This window comes from Talpa occidentalis, unplaced genomic scaffold (assembly GCF_014898055.3).
Source record: "Talpa occidentalis isolate TD23 unplaced genomic scaffold, MPIMG_talOcc4v2.1 talOcc4.2, whole genome shotgun sequence".
NCBI lineage: Eukaryota > Metazoa > Chordata > Mammalia > Eulipotyphla > Talpidae > Talpa > Talpa occidentalis.
Genome location: NW_023602073.1, coordinates 60,108,607 through 60,131,182, shown reverse-complemented (window position 1 = coordinate 60,131,182; position 22,576 = coordinate 60,108,607). Strand labels below are relative to the sequence as shown.

At 35.4% G+C, this 22,576-nt stretch overlaps 1 protein-coding gene across 3 annotated transcripts in view; it reads right to left on the bottom strand.

Annotated features, from left to right (window-relative positions):
* Positions 1–22,576, bottom strand: part of ZFAND3 (zinc finger AN1-type containing 3) — a 307,728-nt gene that overhangs the window by 73,483 nt on the left and 211,669 nt on the right. For all 3 annotated transcript variants that reach the window (XM_037518709.2, XM_054698760.1, XM_054698759.1), the window contains exon 3: positions 17,001–17,183. In XM_037518709.2, the coding sequence (XP_037374606.2) occupies positions 17,001–17,183 (183 nt within the window). The remainder of the gene's footprint in view (positions 1–17,000; positions 17,184–22,576) is intronic.

Below are 22,576 nucleotides of genomic sequence, written 5' to 3'. Positions count from 1 at the left end.
CATAATCTCTACATTATTTACCGTTACAGCATCTTACTTTTCCAGGCTCACTGGTGGAATGGTGATTTTGGACAAGAGATTCAAGAGTTGCAATTCCCCTCCTCCCCCTCCTCTGGAAGACTTAATATTTTATTGAGTTTTTTGATAAAGCTTCTAAAAACATGAATTTACACAATGGAAAGAGTGAAATAAACTATTTTCCCCTGACATGGTCATATTAAGAATGTAAAACTATCTTTTAAAAGCATTCAAAGAATCTGTATTTCTTCAGTGATATTTCTTCTTTAAGAGCCTTCAACATATACAGGGACACTTAAAATAGTAATAAATATCAGGAATAATCAGAATGTACAAGAATATGTAATCTCTTCAGAAAGGGAAACCCTGTTCCTCCAACCTCACCCTAAACCTGTGATTCACAAGTTGTTTTAATCAGAAAGGACATACCTAATCTGTCTACATAATTGAGTTTGAAAAGCACCATTGATTAAAAACAAGGACACATAAAGATATAATGTGTGGGAATCTAGGATTACAGAAAATCTTCAGTACAGATAATAGCCCTTCCATTTTTCCAAATGAAACTTCCAAATTAAACCATTTACAAACTCTTGTTACAGAATCTGTGTTAATCTTTCAGGTAGAAGTTGTAATCCAAACTCATTGCATGATCTCTCATACCATTTAGACCTAAATTAGGAATTCATGAGAAGGGTATTTTCGAAGTGGTTTATAAGTTGCTACTGGTATATGACTACACAAATTTCATTACCAATCCACTCCCACACCCCTAAATAATGACAGTGCCTGGCAGCTCTGCAAATAGTAGTCTGCAAATGTACTTAATAGCTTATTTGCTCAATGGAAAAAAAATTTTTAAATTCTCCCACACCACCTCTCCCAGGGAACACTACAAGCAAAATAAAATCAAGAATGCTTTCATTTGCCCAGCACTGACTTTTTACAGGAGAGTAGACAAACCTGCTGGGGCCGGGGTAAGTGTTTTGGAAGAAATGGTCTCTTCTGACCTAGCAATGGCTTCAACAGAATGAGTCTCAAGGGCAGGGGCAAAGTCTTATTCATCTTGGTAATCTACCACATGAATGGAAGTAATCCAGGTAAAAAGCAAACTGGACATACGCAGTTATTCAGAAGGAAAATGACAGTATTAATAAAAACAGTTGACTTTCATAATTATACTTAAGTCTAGAAAAGCAGTTCTCTAACATTTAGATCTTAGGAATTTTTTTCACTTAAACCATTAAGAACACTAAAGAGCTTTTGTTTATGTGGGTTATATCTATTAATATTTATCTTTTCTGAAATTAAAACTAAACCATCTTCAATTAAAACATCACAAAATTAGATGTCAACATAAAAATACTTAATGAAAAGTTTTAAAATTTTTTTATTTTCTAATTATGCTTACTGACAATGGAAATCAAGAAATAACTGTTTCTGGTCTTTTTGATGTAAAAAACAAATAAAAAGCTGTGTGGTTTAAAGACACCTGGATTTTCATATCTGCAATCTGCATTCAATATATTGCCATGTGTTGGTTTTATGATGCATATGAAGAAAAACTACCCTCAAATAGTTATATAGTTGGAAAAGCTAAAACCCTGAGTCAGCCTTAAGAACTTCTATACATGCCTGGACTACATCTTGAGAGAACCGCTGGCACAGAAGAAACTAGTGAACGTAAAAGTTAATTTCCATTTTTTTACTCATATGTCTTACTCTTGCAGACTTACAAAGACCAGTCAATGCCTTGGTATTAATAACAGTAAAAGGTTCGCCTATTCTAACCAAAATATTGATAATAAGGTAAAGACAAAGGATAGTGGAATAAACCTACAGTCACAATTTCAAGCCAGCACATTCTATTTCTGATACTCATAAAGGAAGAGTAAAAAATAGGTTTTTTTACTCTGAAGGATTCTGAGCAGTTAAATTTGTTTAGTTTCAGTTTTTCAGACACAATTTCTTACCCAGACTGCTTATGACCAAAACAGAGCTTCCCATATATTGATATACTGACATCAATATCACTACCAGTGAAGGTCTGAGACACCACCATCTTGGGGATCGAGACTAGAACATTAAAAAAATGAGAGGGCAAAATATCACCTGGCGAGTGAAGTTAGTTCTGTTTTTAGATATTGTTGTTACTCTCTGTGAAAAAGCATATTTAATATAGAAACTGGAAGCTGATAATGCTCAAATTTAGGTTTCAGTCCTGACTACTTATATTCTTAACTAACACCCAACTAAGATTTCTATATTTGCATTTTTCTATCAACACAATAACAACATTATTAGAGAAACCATTCAGCATTTGAGAGGAACTTTTATTATTTTGACATAATGCAGCTACCAAGAGCATAGCATGCTCATAAATCTTGACCTGTATCAGCAACTGAAAGGTTGCAGTGCGTTCCTTAGAAAAGGACAAATCTTTTATTTTCTTCGTAAGAGATTTCAGAGAAAATGGTAAAAAATATCTATGTAGGCCCCTAAATTCTTAAAAAAAGAATTTTGAATACAGATACTGTTCTTCCCTGCCTCTATGCAGAGTCTTTCCTATAGGTAGCAATATGTTCAGTGACAATGAATGGAAGGTACCTGACTCCAATCTTCTTGTTTTTGAGGCATGTACACTGACAGGTCTTACTACCATAATAGGGCTTCCTTTCACAAATAATAGCTTAAAGTGTCACAATTTGAATTACCAAAGAAGTGCTTATAGTAATATTTTTGAATTTTAAAACTTCCTTACCAAGGTGGCATCCTACTGTTTTTATTGAATCTAAAGAATCACCCTTTTTAACAGATCAAAATGTGAAACGGTTTATGAAGTAACAGAGCACATGGATACAAAATACAAAGTTATATGTAGTAATTTTTTGGCAATGGAGGTTCTGAACTTTCAGAGATAAGTTCATAAACACTTAAAATATATTCATGGAAGGTTAAAATGACTACTCTGAACACACCCAAATGGAGTCCCCTATTATAATATGATTTTTTTTTTTTTGGCTAGACACTTCTGTCATAATAAAGCTTAGATTTAGTTTAAAATCAGCACAGCATTACCCACTATCTATAGCTACACAAATAAAAACAGTATGACAACTACAAAGGGCTAAAGCTATGTAATGTGTGATTGTTCACTGTGACCTTTTACTTTCACAGCAGAGTATGGTTTCTAATTTAATAAGAACATTTTAAAAAACTGCATTTGCAAAAAGGGAAGTAGTGACAATGTTGCTTCAAAACCATTCTGAATATCAATAGCTGTATAATCTCAAGGGTGCCCAAGGAAATCTTTATGGGAAACTAACTAAACTTTCAGATTTTAAAGTATGGCAGTCTTCTGTTTCACAAGAGGGTATCTTGAAAGGTGAAATTCAAAGGATACAATACTTATGAGCAAAAACTTATTTTACAATACAGAGGTGGCTATATGTACAGTTAAAAACAACAACAAAAACCAAAAAGACACCCTATTATCTAAAAGCTCTGTTAATAGAGATGAATTGTCACCATAAGGAAACCAAGTTTCAAAAATGGTAGGGAAACAGCCTTTTTAAGTTGCTTCATGCTGGGGTTACTGTATAGCACAGAAAAAAATAAATATTGAGTAGCTAGTCAAAATCAAGTTCATGTAAACAATTATGAAATTTTTATGGAACCATAAAAGGCCCCAACATAGTTTAACAATCTTGAGAGCAAAGAAGAAAAATAGAAGCATTCCTGACTTCAAACAATATTACCCAGCAATAGTAATCAAAACAGTATGGTACTGAAAGAAAAACAGAAACTCATATCAAAAGAACAGAACGGAAAGCCCAGAGATAAAAACCTATTAACATAGACAATCAATCTTTAACAAGGGAGTTACAGCCATACAGTGGAGAAAAGGTAACATTTTCAATAAATGGTGCTAGGAAACATGGATAACCACATGTAAAAAAATGAAGCAAATCCCAATTTTAACTGCATACACAATAATTAATTCAAAATGGATTCAAGATCTGGACATAAAGAACCGTAATCACAAAGTACTTGAAGAAAATACAGGGAACACATTACAGGTAATCTATCACAAAGATGTATTTGGGAATACAACCCCAGCAGCAAAGGGAACAAAAGCAAAAATAAACAAGTGGGATTATATCAAACTTAAAAGCTTTTTATACCTCACAAAAACAAAAAGGTAACCTACAGAATGGAAAAAAATATTTGGAACCATACATCTGATAAGATGTATACAATCCAACAACAAATGACCCAATGAAAAAATGGCAAAAGGGCTTCAACAGACACTTCTCTAAAGAAGACATTCAGATGGCCTACAGACATAGGAAAAGATGTTCAACATCACTTATTGTAAGAGAAATGAAAATTAAAACCACATTGAGATATCATTTACCCCTGTAAGAATGGCCCATTAAAAAATAATTAAATTAATAAAGATTGGCAAGGATGTGGTTAAAAAAAATTCTCATCCACTGTTGGTGGGATTGCAAGCTGGTACAGCCCTTATAGAAAATGGAATGGAGATTTTGCAAGACAATAAAAATGAAAATTTCATATGACCTAGCAATACTTTTATCAGATATCTATCCAAATAACATGAGAACATTAATACCAAAAGATTTATTTATGGGCCTCCCTGGTGGCGCAAGGGTTAAGACGCAACCTATGAAGCTATCCAAGCCACTGCAGCACGAGTTCGATTCCCAGCCAGCCAGGGAGCAACCCACATGAGGCAGCAGACCTCTTCTGACTTACCCGCTGCTCCCCTCAGCCATGTACTTTGGTCAATCTGCCTGTTCGGTTCCCCACTCTGTCTCTGGTGAATCCTTTCACCCCCCACATCTCTGACCTGTACCCCAGCTCTTGTATGAATAAATAAATAAATCTTTAAAAAAAAAGATTTATTTACATCCATGAGCATAACAGCACTGTTCACAATTGCCAAGTTATGGAACCAACCCAAGTGCCCTTCAACAGATGAATGGATAAAGAAAATGTGCAGCAGAGACTCAGTGGAATATTACACAGCTATGAAGATGAAATAGTCAAAAAGTGCAAGATATCAGATGGTTTCACTCACTGCAGAATATAAATACCAAAAAATAATTATACATAAACAATAGAAAGAATAAAACTTGAATTCAGTAAAGAGAAGATAATGGTTACCACAGGGAATAACAGGGCAGAGTGGAGGGGTTGGGAGAGGGAGGCAGACGGGGAATAGGAGAAAGTTTTTTTTAATAAATTTAAAAAATCAGGTTCAGGCAATGTATCAAAACATAGGGTAGGCTTCCAAAAGTAAGAAAAATTAGAAAAATTTCTAAATATTTAAATTAGTAAGCATTTACAGAGCATTGCCTTGCAAAGCACTATGCCAGGTGCTCTGGAGTAGAAAAAAGTAACATAAAAAAGTATTTGGTAAAAGACAGTATGTGATTAGATATAAACAGAAATTCCTTACTGGAAGCAAACAGCAGGGATGAAACGGTTTTGGGCTGGGTTTCAAAGAGCATGAATACAGCAGTAAAAGAAATATGGGTGGGCCTCCCTGGTGGTGCAGCGGCTGAGCGCTGGGTTGCGAAGCTGCCCGCAGCCTCTGCAGTGCCGGTTCGATCCCCGGCCACCGGGTAAGGGTCCCACATGGCACGCAGACCTCTCCTGCTGCCTGCTGCTCCCCTAAGCAGTGTATTTCGTCAGTCTGCCTGTTCTGCTCCCCACTCTGGCTCTGGTGAATTCTCTCACCCTCCCGCACTTCTGATCTTACCCAGTACTTGTAAAAAGAAAAAAAAGAAAAAAAAAAAAAAAAAAAAAAGAAAAGAAAAGAAATATGGGTGCCATGGCGTCTTCTGTGATTCAAAGGTCTAGTTTGGTTCAGAGCTGGGGGTAGTAGTTAGATGAGATACAATGAAGGTCCAGATAATGGGGGAGAATATCTTATACAAGATTAAAAAATCTGTATGTCCAAATTCGTAGTGATGAGTCAAAGAAGAAATTTCCTTTTATGTGTAATATTGTATCAACAGAAGATACATCAAACAAGTTTGTGATCTAGAGGATATCAGAAGCAAAACTGTCTAAAGATAATGGCTGTAATTCTATGAAAACATGATGGTGGCAGAGACAACTTGCCAGATTTTTAGTATTTTTCCATTTTTGGATCATGAACAAAGACAAAATTAGAAATATAAACATTGTCTGAGCCTCCCCAGTGGTGCAGTGGTTGAGCACTGGGCTGTGAAGCTGTCCGCAGCCTCTGCAGCGCCGGTTTGATCCCAGGCCGCCGGTGAGGGTCCCACATGGTGCCCAGACCTCTCCTGCCGTGCCCACTGCTCCCCTCAGCAATGTACTTCATCAGTCTGCCTGTTCTGCTCCCAGCTCTAGCGCTGGTGAGTTCTCTCGCCCTCCCACGCTTCTGAATGAAACCAGTGCTTGTATAAATAAATCTAAATAAACAAACAAATAAATATATAAATAAAATTTTGAGAAGCCAACCACAAATAATACCACAAATATTACTGATTTCAGAAAAATATTTTTCTTAAGTACCAGAAATATCCCTGTAACACTTTTTTCTTATAATTTTGGTTGACCCACTCTTTATTTGCCTCCTTATATTACTATGACTTTTGTAATATCTTCTGTAGAAAACATCAAACGATAACTCTTTCCTCCTATATAACTGATTGAAATTAATTCATCAACAGTTTGGGCACTTAAAATATACACCATTAGATACAAATGTACTTGATGTTCTACACACTGCAAATAAAAAATTTCAGATAAGTTCTATTTCACATGATTCCAGAATGTAGTTTGTAATTACATACACTTCCGTATCAATTACATTACTTATATTCCCCCCCTCAGTTTTACTGATATAATTGACATACAGTGCTATATGTTTAAGCTGTACAACATAATGACTTACATGTTTTTTAAGTTGAGGTACACTGATACATAATGTTATATTAGTTTCAGATGTACAAATATTCAATATTTGTAAACATTGTGAAATGGTCACCATCACCATACATAGTAACAAAACTTTCTCCTTGTGATGAGAATTTTAATATTTACTGTCTTGGCAATTTTCAAATTGTGTAATACAAACATTTACTTTTGTACTTTATTTTTAAAAACATTTATTTATTTATGCATATAAGAAATGGGGTATAAGCCAGAGGTGTGTGGGGGGTGAGAAGAGTCACCAGAGAGAGTGGGAGCAGAACAGGCAGATGTACTGAAATACACTGCTGAGGGGAGCAGCAGGGGAGACATGAGAGTTCTGCTGTGCCATATGGGTTGCTCCCTGGCCAGCTGGGGATGGAACTCATGCTGCAGTGGCTGGGAATACCTCGATAGCTCTGACTTTAACCCCTGCACCACCAGGGAGGCCCTACTTTTGTACTTTAAAAAAAAAAAGCCAGTTATAAGAGTAATGAATAATGAGATTTATTTCGTGTATTCAGTAGTATATATTCTCTAAAATTAAGAGCACTTTCAATGGAAGAAATTCAAAAACTAAGAGAACTATGCATAATTCTATCCCAATAAATTTAGAAGTCTAGATGAAAGTGATTTTTGTAATAACACTAATTGCCAAAATTAGCTTTAAGTGAGGTAGAAAGTATGAAAGCCCAATAATTATATAAGAACTCAAAAAGATTTCAGAAGATCTACTTGGAATACAGATACCAGGCTAATCAGTTTTGTGATTAAGTTCTTTAAGTTTTCAAAAATAAATCTCTTACACAATTTCAAAACACAGGGCAAATGCTATGTTACAGCACAGGAAAAGATGTATGTAAAGCTTTCCATGAGATTAACTTAATTAATACCAAAACTAGACAGAAATAGCAAGTCCACTTGATATAAGGTTATACATGCACAAAGTAACCACTCACTGAAAAATGTGAAATTTGAAATGAAATGCATATTTTTAATCTAGTAGTATAATGAAAGAACCAGTATGTTGTATTCAAAGAATGCAAAGATGGTTTAACACTGGAAGTCTATTAAATGAAGAGATTACATATTAAAGTCCATTTCAACAGATACTGAAAAAACATTTTAAAAATTTCAACACTCAAAAAAAAGTAAGCTATAAGTACAAGGGTTTCCTTAACGTAATAATATCTACAAAAACCCCAAACAAATTTAGATTTTACAGCAAATACTATATTTATGAAATAGTTTAATTATTAAGAATGAGAAAAGGAAATATACAAAGCTTTAAAGAAATTATAGCAAGAAATACATAAGGCTGACATTAAGAAAATGATAAATCTTAACTCAAGAATATTTAAGAGGGTTTCAACAAATGAAGAAAAACTATATTCTTATTTGAGAAGACCTAGTAGTGCATTAAAATGTCAATTATTGCCAAATAAATCTATATATTCACTGTCATTCCAATAAAAATCACACTTTAATTTTCCACAGAACTGACAAGCTATAAAATTCATCAAGAAAATATAAAGGGAATAGCTAACCAAATTTAGAAAAAGACAGGACTAGCTCAATCAAATATCAATACATGCCACAAAAATGCTATAGTCCAGTCTCAGGAATATATAAGTAGGCCAATGGAGCAAAATCAAGAGCCTAAAATCAGATTTATGTTTATATATTAGTAGTGGCATTTCAAACCTGAACTATTTAATAAATTGCTTAGAGATGATTAACCACCATTTGGAAAAGTGAATCCTTAAACCTCATAACACATACAAAATAAATTTCAGATGGATTCAAGAGGTAAACATAGAAAAAGATAAGTGATAAAATATTGAATATATATATATATTATTATCAAAGGAATTCAAATTAACATGAGCTATTCTTTTGTCTGCTGGGGGGAAAAAAGGAACCTAACACTGGTAAAAGTATGGGAAACACTCTCAGACACTATATTTCAGTATAAAGTAGAAGTGTCATTTGGGGGACTAATTTAATCGTGCATTCAAAATTTGTAATATACATCATCTCTGACTTTTGATTCCATGTCTATGTATTTATCATGAAAAAAATGACACATGTACCATTAGCCATGCACAAAATGTTTACTTAAAGTGGTTTACAGAGTGAAATACTAGGAAAAGCCTCAAGAGAAAATAATAACAACTTAAAAAAATTAGGCAGGTCTTTGTGTTGACCTGGAAAGGTTGCTAAGCTACATGGTTAAATAAAAGTTGCAAAACAGTAGTAACTATGCCCTTGTGTGTGTGTGTGTGTGTGTGTGTGTGTGTGTGTGTGTGTGTGTGTGTGTGTGTAAGACAACCCAAAATATATGTAAACATGTATATAAGTGCACAGAAAAAGAAGATAAGGTGGTGGTAATAAAGGAATGTTTTAGCCTACTCTATATAAAAATGAATGTCTTGTATACTTAAAAATAGGATTAAAACTTGAGAAAAGGGGGGCGAAAGCTAGCAAATGAGTAATTTAAAAATCATGGTTTTGCTCTAATTTGGTCTCTTTTTACTACAAACTGAAGGTCAGATGGCACTGTAAGTTCTTTAACAAGTTATGACCCAACTAACATGGAACAGAAATAATTTCTGTAAGAAAACCTTGCTAAACTACTGAAGTCCTTCTGTATTTTGACAGGTATTAATTTAATGATCCCATACATTGATTCCTTCTGAATTATAGACATTCAATTCAATGCAGCATATAACTGTACATTATCATACTGTACTGCAAAGAATCAATCTTTTTAGAACACAGCTCTAATAAAAGCAGCATGCTTTATGGAACCAGCTTCAGGATAAATAAATGCACTGGGGGGAAAAAAAAACCTTTAAATTAAAATCAAAAGAGACATTTAAAGTTTGGGCATTCTTCATTATGGGAAAAATCTTCCACTCTGAGACGATTATGTATCAGAAAAGCTCCATCTGTTGTATAATTATCTCTGATAAACAGCCTGATGCTTTGAGCTTCATTAGAGAAAAGGGAAGAGAAAGACATATAGAGAATGAACTGTAAATAAATTGCCCCACCATATTTCACTTAAAACCAGCCCAGCAGGAAGTCATAAAGCATTTTTTAATAGGTAATATTTTCTAAATGCTCTACTAAGATACCCCAGTCTGTTTTGCCCAGTATCTGGTCTTCGGAAGTAGGCAGAGTCTGAAAAGGGAAACTTGATTTCAGTTAGGGATTATTAGAAACTTAGGTGGCAAAAATAAAAAGTTTAGCCACTTTGTGGTGATGACAGTATTTTCCAGAGGACAGATAAGGACTTGTCAGACAGGAATAAAGATTAATAGTCAATGAAGCCCAATGCACTTAAAGACCCAAGTGTAGTCTAGCAAGGACATCAGTTAAAATGCACCACCAGTTTACTTTATCTTCTAAGAGCCTAGGGAAGTTAGGGTATCACCAAGAAGCAGTTTCCAAGGAAACAACAGAATCTCTTTGCTCAACCAAATTAGTTTAACCACAGATAAAGAATGCCTCAAACTTCTATTTTGGGAAATCCAGTCAGCACTTGGAAATTAAGGTTTAATTATTAAAACCCTTAACTAATATTCTGGCTGGTCCAGTTCTCACTTTTTAAGTACATTTTCTTTTAGCTACAACAAAAGCACCTCTTGGGTAGATACTTTAATTGCATTATCCTTGCAGCAGAGAAGTACAGGGAAAAAGTTGAACATTATGAATGAAAAAGGCCCAGAGCTGAGTTCTGGCCCTGGCATGTGACTCAAAAGAGGTCACCATACAAACATTTCTCCCATGTGTAAAATAGGAGAGTATCTGCCTTGTCTACAGTACACACTGTCAGCACAATCCTAGGGAAATAATATGTCAAACTGCTTTATAAAACAGGGGCTAGCAAGTTTTTCTATAATAAACAATTAGGCTTCTCTGAACTAACACAAGTTTGGAAATTTATAAAAAATAAAAAAAATTAAAAAAATAAACAATTAGGCTTCTGAGCAACTACCCAATTCTGCTGTTGTAGTGCAGAAGCAACTAAAGACAATACATAATGAATGGTCATTGCGTGTCTAATAAAACTTTATTTATGAATACTAAAATCTGAATTTCACATAATTTTCATATGTCAAGTGATTGGTTTTTACAATCAATTAAAATTATTCTCAGCTCATAAGTCATACAAAAACATGATGAGCAAAAGCTGGCTTATGGCTGTAGTTTGGCAACTGCTCTTGTAAACTATAATTTTATAAATGTTGATTTCTTTTTATTTCTTACAATATGCCTCCACAGGGGTTAATAGGGAGTTTTGTATGAGGTGTTCTGCTACATTCAGACATCAGAATATTTGAAAACAAGTCCATTTCTTGGCCATTATTCTTCCCTAGGAGCAGGTATCAGTTCTCTTACTCTCATACCGAGAAAGAAACAAACTGGTCAACTCTCCTCCAACACCTCCATTTCTGTCCAGTATTCAGCAGCATTGAGGAGAAAAACAAACCAACCCAAAATCTAGGTAGGCATACATATTGTAAGACTTCCAAACAAGTCATTAATAGAAATGCTGAGGACTTTGAGAGCATGACAGAAGGAAAACTGATTTTACAGGAGGGATAAGGAAAAGGACAGTTTCTCATCTTTTAAAGTTCAATCTGGTAAGACTCCGACTTAAGGTGACCAGTCATCTGCCCATCATTTAAAAATAACAAAAAAGGGGCCTCCCTGGTGGCACAAGGGGTTAAGCATCACATTGTGAAGCAATCCAAAGGCTCTGCAGCACGAGTTCAATCCCTGGCTGGCAAGGGAGCAACCCACATGACTCAGCAGACCTCTCCTGTTTCGCCTGCTGCTCCCCTCAGCAGTGTATTTCAGTCAATCTGCCTGTTCTGTTCCCCACTCTGTCTCTGGTGAATCATCTCTCTCACACACACCCCCCTCTGTATCTCTGGCCTTTTCCCCAGCTCTTGTATGCATAAATAAATCTCTAAAAAATAAATAAAAATAACAAAACAATTGGATCCAGGGTTCTAATTAGAATCTGACATTATCCTTTCTTCAAAAATTAGGTCATGAAACAAAACTACAAATTATACATTATTTCCTCTATGAAAAACCTGGAAAATGGGAGACAATAAATAGCAGTTAAGTGAAAGCAGAAAGAAATGCTACTTTGTTAAGTATTTGTGCAATACTCCTTCCTCTGTAGTTTACATTTGCATGAAAGATCCGTTATAATATAAATCACATAGAGACAGGCAACTATAGAGTGTTCTAGAAAACTAGGTTGCTCTGGGATCTTGGACAACACAGAGAATCATCCTGTGCTCCATTTCTACATCTGTCAACAGATATGGTAACAGTACCTTTTACAGGGTAGTTAAGAACATGAAAGAGGTTACTACAGATAAAAAAAATTGGAACAGTGCCTGCAAGTATTAGCTGTTAGCACTGTAATAGCATTTAAATGCTGTATGACAAGTCCTTTAATCACTGTTTGAATTTTGTTTACTCTATGCTTTGAAAATGTTTATAAAGGCTAAAGTTTCATGGTTTCCTCCAAAGACATACAAGATGGGAGAGAAAGAGGTGTGTGTTTTCAGACAAAGAAAGATCACCTGGAGTTTTTGGATATCTACTTTATTCAGCCTTCAGTCAGGTATTTTAAGAAATTCTTTTGCATAAAAATCTGTCCCATTTCTCTACTTTACACTCTCTTGTTATCAAATGATTCTTACTTTATCTGCAAAAACAGCATATCTGGATGCTTACATTCACTTGTTTGCATACCCACTTAACAGTGAGAAGTAGAAAGCAGACATAACCCATACTCATCTTCTTGATTACTAGGCAGAAAAGTAAAACCTTTTCATACGCTCCCAGGAAAACACAGCACTTCCAGTTCCACACAACAACAACAGATCCTTAACTACTGTATAATTTACAAATTACTTAAAATTGGATTTGAATCCTAAACTCATTTCCCAACAACTACTATACACCTCTCCAAGGAAAGCTAAAAAGAACCAAGAGATGAAATTCTGGTAGCTTGAGAATACCAGAAGAACAATGTAAGTGACCCCCTATTGCTGCTTTTGTCTATCTTTCTTCTAGGTAGTTCAAAGCTGAAGAAATTTGCAAGGTATCAATGAATCAGGTTGTCTAATTATCCCAGTCCTCACTGCTACCTGGCAATCACTTTCTCTCATGATGTCATATTAATTCATCTACTTTGCAGCCTTAACAAACCTTCCTTACTTTTCTCAACCTTGTATCCCCCACCAACAAGCCAGGTACACATTTTAACCTACCATAGTTTCAGTAGGTGAGATAGCAAAACCTACTTGAGAAAGCTTTTGTAAATGGCATGAGTATTAACCACTCCTGCTGCTGCTGTTTCCCCTTCATCCTAAAATTTTTATGTACCTGTCTGGGAGAACATTCAGAATCCCAGAGGCATATATATTTGAAAAGAGAAGTGGGTAGAGAGTTAATCTTATTTCTGTATCGAGCACTTAACCTAGTGTTTAACACACAGTAGGCACTCAGCAAAGACTGCTAAATGAATATACAAACCAATGGAATAATTTATTAGTTTATTTAGGTAATCAATCTCAATGGCCCCGTATTCAAATGCCTGTTGTCAGTTTATAGCTTCTGCAGGATTCTTCATAATGCTGAGGCAGTATGCTACAGTGATTAAAAGCACAGACTCTGGAGCTCAGTTAGTGGGCTAGAATGTGAGCTGCACTGCCCACATGGGTGACTTTGGGCAGAAGTTACTGAACCTGTCTATGCTTCAACTTCTTCATCTATAAAAGGGTATAATAAAAGAAACTACTTCACAGGGTATCATAAAAAGTGATTGTTGGTATGTGTGAAGAGCTTACAAGAGTGCTCAGAACACAGCAAACATCTCACAACATTTTTGTTGGTATTATTAAAGTCCATACAGAAGTTGAAATCCGTTCCTTGGCTTTGAGACCTTGCCCACTAGTGTTCTCTTCCTCTTTGACCTCTTCATGTTGCCTCCTTTTCCTTGGTTTACTCAAGGTTCTCACTGCGTTCTCTGCTCTAGCCCTTGGCAATCACATGTAATCCCCATGGCTTTCCCCAACATCTCCACATGGATGAAGCCAATCTTGACTTTTCTCCCCTGAATTCCAACTCAAATTACCCACTTGAACATTTAAATTATCATCATTATCTCGGATTAGCAAATCTCCTTATTTCTCCAGAACTGTGAAAATCAAAGGATTACACTAATGATCTCCAAAAGCATTAGGAAGAGATTCCGAGATGAAGTGATTTTCAGCAGTGATATCATCAGAAAGATAGAGAATGGATTCAAAGGTAATTGAATTAGATATTCTAAATGGGATTGAAGGTATTTACAGATCAAAAAAAAAAAATATCATGATAGTCTACAGTGGCCTCGGCTGGCAATTTAAGGAAAGTGTTGTGTTCTGAACGCTCCAGAGCTCAGAGCATCTAAGCCCAGGCAGATGAGTGAAGGTGGAATCTTATACTGAACACATAAGGAATCCCTCTATGTCCTTAGAGTGCACCAAACAATCAGCCTGACTCAATTAAGAATTCATTTCTTGTAACTCCACCTGTTCTGAGTCCAAGCTTCATCATCTGCTATATAAATCCCTGTTATGGGTCAGCTTCCTGTGGAGGTATACCTTCAGAGAAAATGTTTCAATAATACGGATTTATTTTTATTTCCAATCCCTGTTATAGGAATGTTTCATGATTAATCAATAATTTTTGATTATGATATGAGTTTCAACATGCCTTAATTACAGAGACAAAAAGTGCAGCTCTTACCAATAAGAATGTTTCTATTCTCTATGGCAGTTCTATTCCACTTTGTGAATTAATGAATTCTAAAGCTAAATGCCTAAATTTAAATCCTGGTTCTGGTATCTATTTGTTTGTGACCACAGCCAAATTACTTTATCTCTTTGGGCTTGTTTCCTTATCTATAGAATGGGGACAATGATAGCAGCATCAACTGTTTTGGTTTGCCATGATGAAAAAAAGAGGAAACACATAGAACAATATCTTGCACATAAACTGCTCAATAAATGATAGCTCTTGTTATCTCAGTACATGTGCATTCTGGCTGCTTGAATTCCTTTGTTGTGGCGGCATCTTGGAATGTATGGTTCCAATCACATGGGTGTCTAACCAGTTCCAACCTTTCCCTTTCAGGAGTTCTTAACCTAGAAGCCATAGTGAGTTTTAGAAAAATTTTATTCAAATTTGGGTATAAGTAGACAGTAGGTAGTTTTCTGAGACAAGGTGCCATAATTTCATCAGCTCCTTAATAAGTACATGACGCCATACATAAATGTGTTGCTTTAATATTATCATTACCATTTTCATCATTTTTTCCTCCTTTTAAATGAGTTTTACAACTTTCCCTAGGTATCTATTATAAGTTATAATACTTAAAAAGATTCTCTGCAATGTGACTCTAGTCAAATCCTTCCCATTTTCATTACTGCAAGGTTACTTCTCCAAAAGAACTGTAATAATAATATTACTTCCTCTGCTCACAAACATAATTATTCTCTAACATCCAAATATCTTAGCTGAGCATTCAAGTCTCTATGACCTGGCGATAACTACCTTTCCAGTTTTGTCCTCCATAAATGGTCCTAAAGGAGTCACTCATCATTATAGAACTTCATGCAGATTCCTCCATAGCTCATCCTACTCCGTCTACAGTGTCTCACAAATGCTTTGCATTTGTCTTCATCACCACTTTCTCCAATAAACCAACACCCTTCTTCAACAGGCAGGACCTCTCTTTAATACATAGAAGGACCACTAAAATGAGTACATACATGTATGTATGAGGGTTTCTCAGACCTTGGAGTTACTGTTACACTGGGCTGAATAATCCTTGCTGTGGAAAGCTGTCTTATGTACCACAGGATGTTGAGTAGCATCCTGGTACAGGGAGCACAAGGAGTATAAAATCACTCCTGATTGAGAACCACTGGTAAAACAAATATATTTATCTTTCCCTGCAAAATAGTAAATCCTTTGAGGACAAGGACTATAGCTTACCTTACACTTTCATATTCTCAAGTTTACCTAGCACAGTGATAGGTTTAAATAAATATCTGTTCTCCCTCACCTTTCCAAAAGTTAACAGACAGAACATTCTATCCTACCACATTACAAGGATTTCTAGATTATCATTAAACTTGATGCACTAAATTTCAACCTGTTAAGCATTTAAAAGGCAAAACCTGCTCTCATAATAGCCCTATAATATTCAATAAATACCATCAGTTGTAGTTGAGCCCTAAAGGAAATGCTTCAAACATTACAAAGATTAAATGAACAACAGACTTCTATATTACATATATGATAACATTATTTTAGCAAAGATGACTTACAGGAGAGTAACAGAAACTATTTCCTCCTCCCTTCAAATACTGTATGTTCTATGATGTAATACACTGTTATGATCTCAGTTAAATGCCTAAAAACATTAAGCACCAGTTAGTTGATAGAAGTAAGGTTTCAATTCAAGGTGCTTAAATCATGACTAAGTTCCTAGACCAGAGCTTTGCAACAACACTTGCAGCACATTAGAATCCACTGTAGTTTAAAAAAAAAACAAAAACAAAAACCAGATCCCTGGGCTTTCCTCCAGACCAATTAAATTAGACTCATGGAATAGTGCTAAAGATTAAATTGTTTTAAAATACTCAGTGGATTTTAATTTGTAGTCAAGGCTGAGAACCACTGCCCCAGACTAGTTCAAAACCTCCTGTATTTTGACAGTTACCATAAAAGGCTATATTCTAAGAAGACCTTAAGCTCTATATAAAGATGGAAACTTATTCTCTGACTTGCTAACTTAGGCCTGTATGTGAGTACTTAATCTTGAATTAAAAGTGCTGCAATCTTTTTTCTGGGTTGAGGCATTACCAAGTTCATATATTATTCTTAAGTTGCTTTCTTTACCATTTCCCAAAGATCTGGGCACTTACACTCGTCTTTACTTGGTGAAGTTACATTCAGTTCTGTCGGAAGCGGCTGCTGGCTGGGACTAAGAGTTGGCGTGGTTATAGAGGTATTGTTGTTGTCACTGGTGGTCTCTTCAGAAAACAAATCTGATTGGCTGTTACTTGTACTTGGAGTGGAATCATCGTCTGGTTGTTTCTTCTGAAAATCTGAAGAGAAAATGAGGAAACTGTTTAATTAAGGCGTTCACAATCTTCTTGGGTATGAGAAAACAATGAAAGTATAAAAAGTAAATGCAACAGCAGCAACAATAAAGACTAATTTGGATGATTTAAAAATAGAAGCAGGACCTCCCCTGGTGGTGCAGCAGTTGAGCGCTGGGCTGTGGGGCTGCCCGCAGGCTCTGCAGCGCTGGTTTGATCCCCAGCCCCCGGCAAGTGTTCCACATGGCGCACAGGCCTCTCCTGTCGTGCCCGCTGCTCCCCTTAGCAATGTATTTCGTCAGCCTGCCTGTTCTGTTCCCTGCTCTGGCTCTGGTGAGTTCTGTCACCCTTTCGCGCTTCTGACTGTGCCCAGTGCTTGTATAAATGTATAAATAAATCTTTAAAAAAATAATAAAATACAATAAAAATAAATAAAAATAGAAGTAAAAGACTGGTCAAAAATTCTAAGATTGGTGGAGGGTACTGAATTTTAAACTTTCCAAGGTCCCTGTATTGTTCAGAAGAATGAAGACAGTGATTTTAACATAAGACTTTGTAAATTCAAGCACATGTTAAAAATTTAAGGGTAATGAGTAGAGGGGGAAAAAAGGAATAAAGTTGTACAAACCAGTAGAAGACAGGTAAGAAGGAAAAAACAGCAGAGACTAAAACAAGGTAAATAAATAAAATGGTAGAAATAAGTACAGATATAACAGTAATCACAATAAATGTAAGTAGACTACACGGCAGTTATAAGACCTAAAATTCAAACTGAACAGTCCTTTTCTGTTCAGTTTACAAGAGACATACTAAAAACATAAATGAGGGGGGAAAAAAAGCTGTAAGTATACAAAAATTATACCAGAAAATACATATGACTAGAAAACCAATACATGTTATAGGACTGTCATGAAAAATATATTTTTAAAAGCAAAAAAGTAATATTAAAGATAAAATGGTCATTATATAACTGGGGGGGGGGCGCGCGTTGGGGAGGACCAAGAAAACTATTCTAAACCTGCATGCACCTAATAGCAAAGCATCAAAATATGTAAGGCAAAACCTATTGTATTTATGGGAAAACTTTACTATCATAATGGGAAACTCCAACATACCTTTAAATATATTTTGTATCAGACAAAGTAATTAGTGAAGTTAGAGAAGATTATTAAGCACACAGAAACCATGTACCCAACAACTAAAATAATGAACTACCTTGAAAAACATATGAAATATTTGTAAAAATTGACTAAAACCTGACTGCACCTTGACAATACACTAAGGTCATAAAGCAAATATATATGCCCCAACTGCTTATCTCTCAGATATGCTATTCTGATTTGGCAAGACATTAACTCACTTAAAATCCCATCCCATTTCCAGATTATGACAAAAACTATATCTGAATGATTTTTTTTTCAAGGCAAAGAATACACAAAAGTGATCTAGAAAAGATTCCACTAAGCTTTCTTTGAAAAGAAAAATTTTAAGTCTTTTTAGTAACTGACTTTTTGCTCTTAGCAATGTATCACAAATATTTTTTCTTTGTCACATACAAATCTGTGTGATCAATGATGGAGACCTGTATGTCCATTTATATTAGCAATTAATTTAATGTACAAACTTACACATTTGTAGTTAGCAATTTTTCACACAATTAGCTAGATTGTATTGCAAGCCCTCAGGTTATATTGCTAGAAGTATTAATAGATCAATTGGGTAAGAGAGGATGTACATTTTAAAACTACTTGGTACATACTGTCAAATTACCTTGGCACAACTATGATTTCCAATAGCATAAAACTTTCTATAGTGGTGCATAAGAATTATCTGTTCATGTGTCAGTCTTCCCACATCATACATGTCCAGGACTAAAACAGTGCTCAACAGATGTTAACTGGTCAAATGTTTTTCTGTAGAAAGGCTTCCCTGGATTACATTTAAAATTATTTTTAATCTTCTACAAACTATTCTGTGTGCCTTTAAAAGCACTCCTAGCATCACCTGGGTTGCATTTAGCATTTCTAAAACATGAAGCACTCAGTACCTGTGAGTTTAAATTTTCATAATCATTAAGGAGAGATGAGAAATCAACTATTTGTTCTAGCCCACTCATTTGTCAATTTAAGTCACTAGACACTAAAAGCTGGGTTAAAAAAACATTCAAGTTAGAGGTAAAAGAAGAACTAAGAATTAACTGCCTTCTATGAGAAAGGCACTCTCCCAGACAGCTCACATTCATTTTCTCATTTAATCCTTGAATAAACTGGGCAGTAGATCTCATCCCCAATGTTTCAACAGGGCAGGGTTGGGTAACCTGTCCTTTCCTGAAAAGTGCTGGAGCTAGGTAGGCTTTGAGGCCCAGGTTTATGAGACTAACATCTACAATCTACCCACCATAGCATGAAGCAATGAACAGCCTAACCACAGCTGGTTGCCAAAATGTAATAAGCTTACAGTTTGTTACTTTTCCAGTTCCCACATTCCAATTCCCTAGTATCCAAACCCCACCTGCTCGCTATTATCACAGATTAAAACTCCATGTTCCCACTGGAAGCTTTAAATTTGTGCTTGATACTTTGTTTCATGTAGCCAGTTAAAGCAAAATGGAAAAGTTGCAAATAAAAATTTAATTCTGCCATCTCAAGAGTTTCGGCTTATGAAAGGTACTATGTAAGGGCCTTCTTTAACAGAACAGGGTTCTTTCTTGATTTCTTTATCCCTTTTCCCAAATTATGTCTACAGTCGGCTACACCATCATTCACAGACATATATGTAGGTTTTATTCTACATATTACTATGCTTCACCCCAATCATAAACTTCAGATATCTTATTTTTAACAGCTGCAAAACTATTAGTAGCGCCCAGTCAACTCAGAAACCAGAGTTTTAACCTTCTGATCAAAATGTGAATAAAATTCTAGTAGTTGGATATTAAGCAGGGTTAATCGTGTCAACAAAAACAAACCAGTTTAAATAAGAATCGGCAAGGACCAATGGACTGGTTACTATTAAAATCTTATATACACTCACCTTGAATCCTAGCTTATGAGAAAAACCGTCATCTTCATTAATTGAAACCAGTCATCATCTATTAAGTGTGGATGGGCTCATTTTAAACTTCCTTTCATTAAGTCCCACTAGCTTCTTAAAAAAACAAAAATAAAAAAACAAATCCTCTACCTACCAGATTTTCACCTACAATCTCATGATGTAGGTGAAAATATAAACCAAAGCGTCTTCACTGATCTCAGGACAGACTAATACTGTTTTGATGCTGACTGATATAGTCAGACAATTTTAAAAAACACACTGAGTTAATTCTTCAACAACACAGGGGTTAGGAGCACTGACACCTCTACCCTAAGTCCTCTTCTCCTGAGCAATCAAATATCTGTATAATTTATAGCCAGCACTCCATATATGCCAGGATCCACATCTGTGAGGATCTGTGGACTAGTGCAGTCCAAACCTGTGTTGTTCAAGGGTGAACTCTATATACATTCTAGTAGTGATAAATTACTCCTGTCCTGTCTTCTCTATCTATGCCCGTAAATCTATCCACTTTAAGGCATAGCTTCCAAAGTTAAAACAGACTTTGTCTTCTGCCCTTCTTCCTGTATCAGGGGATGACACCAACATTCTCCGAGATATTTAAGTCAGAAGCCTGGGAATCATCTCAGAGTCCATATTGTCCTTCCCTAATTTTACTCTCAAAAATCACCAAGTTTAGTCATTTATAATTCCTACATATCTGCTGAACCTACCCGCTTTTCCATTACCAGTCTAGTCTAATTCATCGTCTGTCAGATACCTTCAATAGCATCCTAGTTGATTTTTCTGCATCTTATCCTCTCTTGGCCCATTCTAATCCATTCTCCACAAAGCTATCAGGATAATGCTGTAAGAAACATATTCTGAAATGTCATTTTACGCCCTAAGCCAATGAAAGGCCTCCCACTGCCTTTATAATCAGATCTAAAATAATAAACAAACTTAGAAAGTAGAATCTCCAAGAATTGGCTTCTGACTCTCTCTTCAAACTCATTTTAAAGCACTATTCCCTCTCTCCCTCCCCGTACTTCAGTCATTCTGGGGGTTCTTTCAGTTTTTCAAACACTCCATGTTCTTTTTCAACCTGGAGTATTTTGATCATGGTATATGGGAGATTATTTTTTCCCTATCCTATTATTCACCTTGGTAAGTCCTATTCATCTTTAAACCTTAACATAAGAACTATCTCCTTAGGGAGGCCCTAAAAGATTTTCCATAGAAGGCACTTAATGAATATTTGTTGAATGAATGTCTTATCCATTGTATACCTCAGTCCCTAGCAAAATGCCTGCCACATAATACATATTTGGTAAATTTAACGTATATTAAAATACTGGTGAACATACTAAGTCTAAATATATTAGTTCTCTTAGCTACTAATGGACTTCAAATTACCATAAACTTTATTTATAGGCAGGAAGAACATTTCTATATACGATAGAAATATTAAGTACCTGAAAAAAAAATGTCTGAATTTTACAAGCTATTTCTGCACATACCACAGTTAACTGGTCCTGATAGAACTCAAAAGACTGGTCAAGTTCTGTTTGTTTAGATTCAGATCACATAAAGCAGCATGTTTTTTTGTGAAAAGAAAGTACACTAGACTGACTCCCCAAAGCTTATCTTCAATGATTCTTGCCAAAACAGTCAACAAGAGGATAGATGAAGTTGACAAAGCTTACAAGGAAAACTCTTATCAGTAATTAAGCTTATTTTGTAATCTGCTTTATCACTAAGTTATACAGTCCTCAGACTCTTCACACCTATAGAGCCAACTGCTCGGAAGTGTGAACTAGCAAAAAAGTTATTTGGAAGAAGGGTTGTTTCTTACACAGCATTTATTATGCAGACTATACAGTTTTCCCAGTAATAGTGTCTCATATTCATTTACAGGGCATAAATTAACATGTTAACATTACAACAAATATCTAACAATCCATTAGTACTATAATAACACACACAAGAGATACATTTACCTCATTTTGGTCTTACCACAAATGTGTCAATTTTTTAAAAAAATTGATTAACACAAGAAGTTTTCTGAATATTGTAACAATCTATTTTCAACAAAATGAGTATATGATGTGTGTATGTATACACATACAGTTCAACCACTGAAATTACCAATAGGGCTAGATACAATATGGAAATACTAGATGAAGCTGACAAAATAAAAACAGGTAAGTCAGAACAAAAAAAAAAAAAAAAAAAAAGGGAAAAAAAACCTCCTCTTGCCTATGCCTTTACAGCTGATCTTTGGTACCATTTAAATATGCCCCCGTCAAGTCTTCAGCCCTTACTGTCATTCATAAGCCACTCCAATGGCATGGGTTTGACATGAA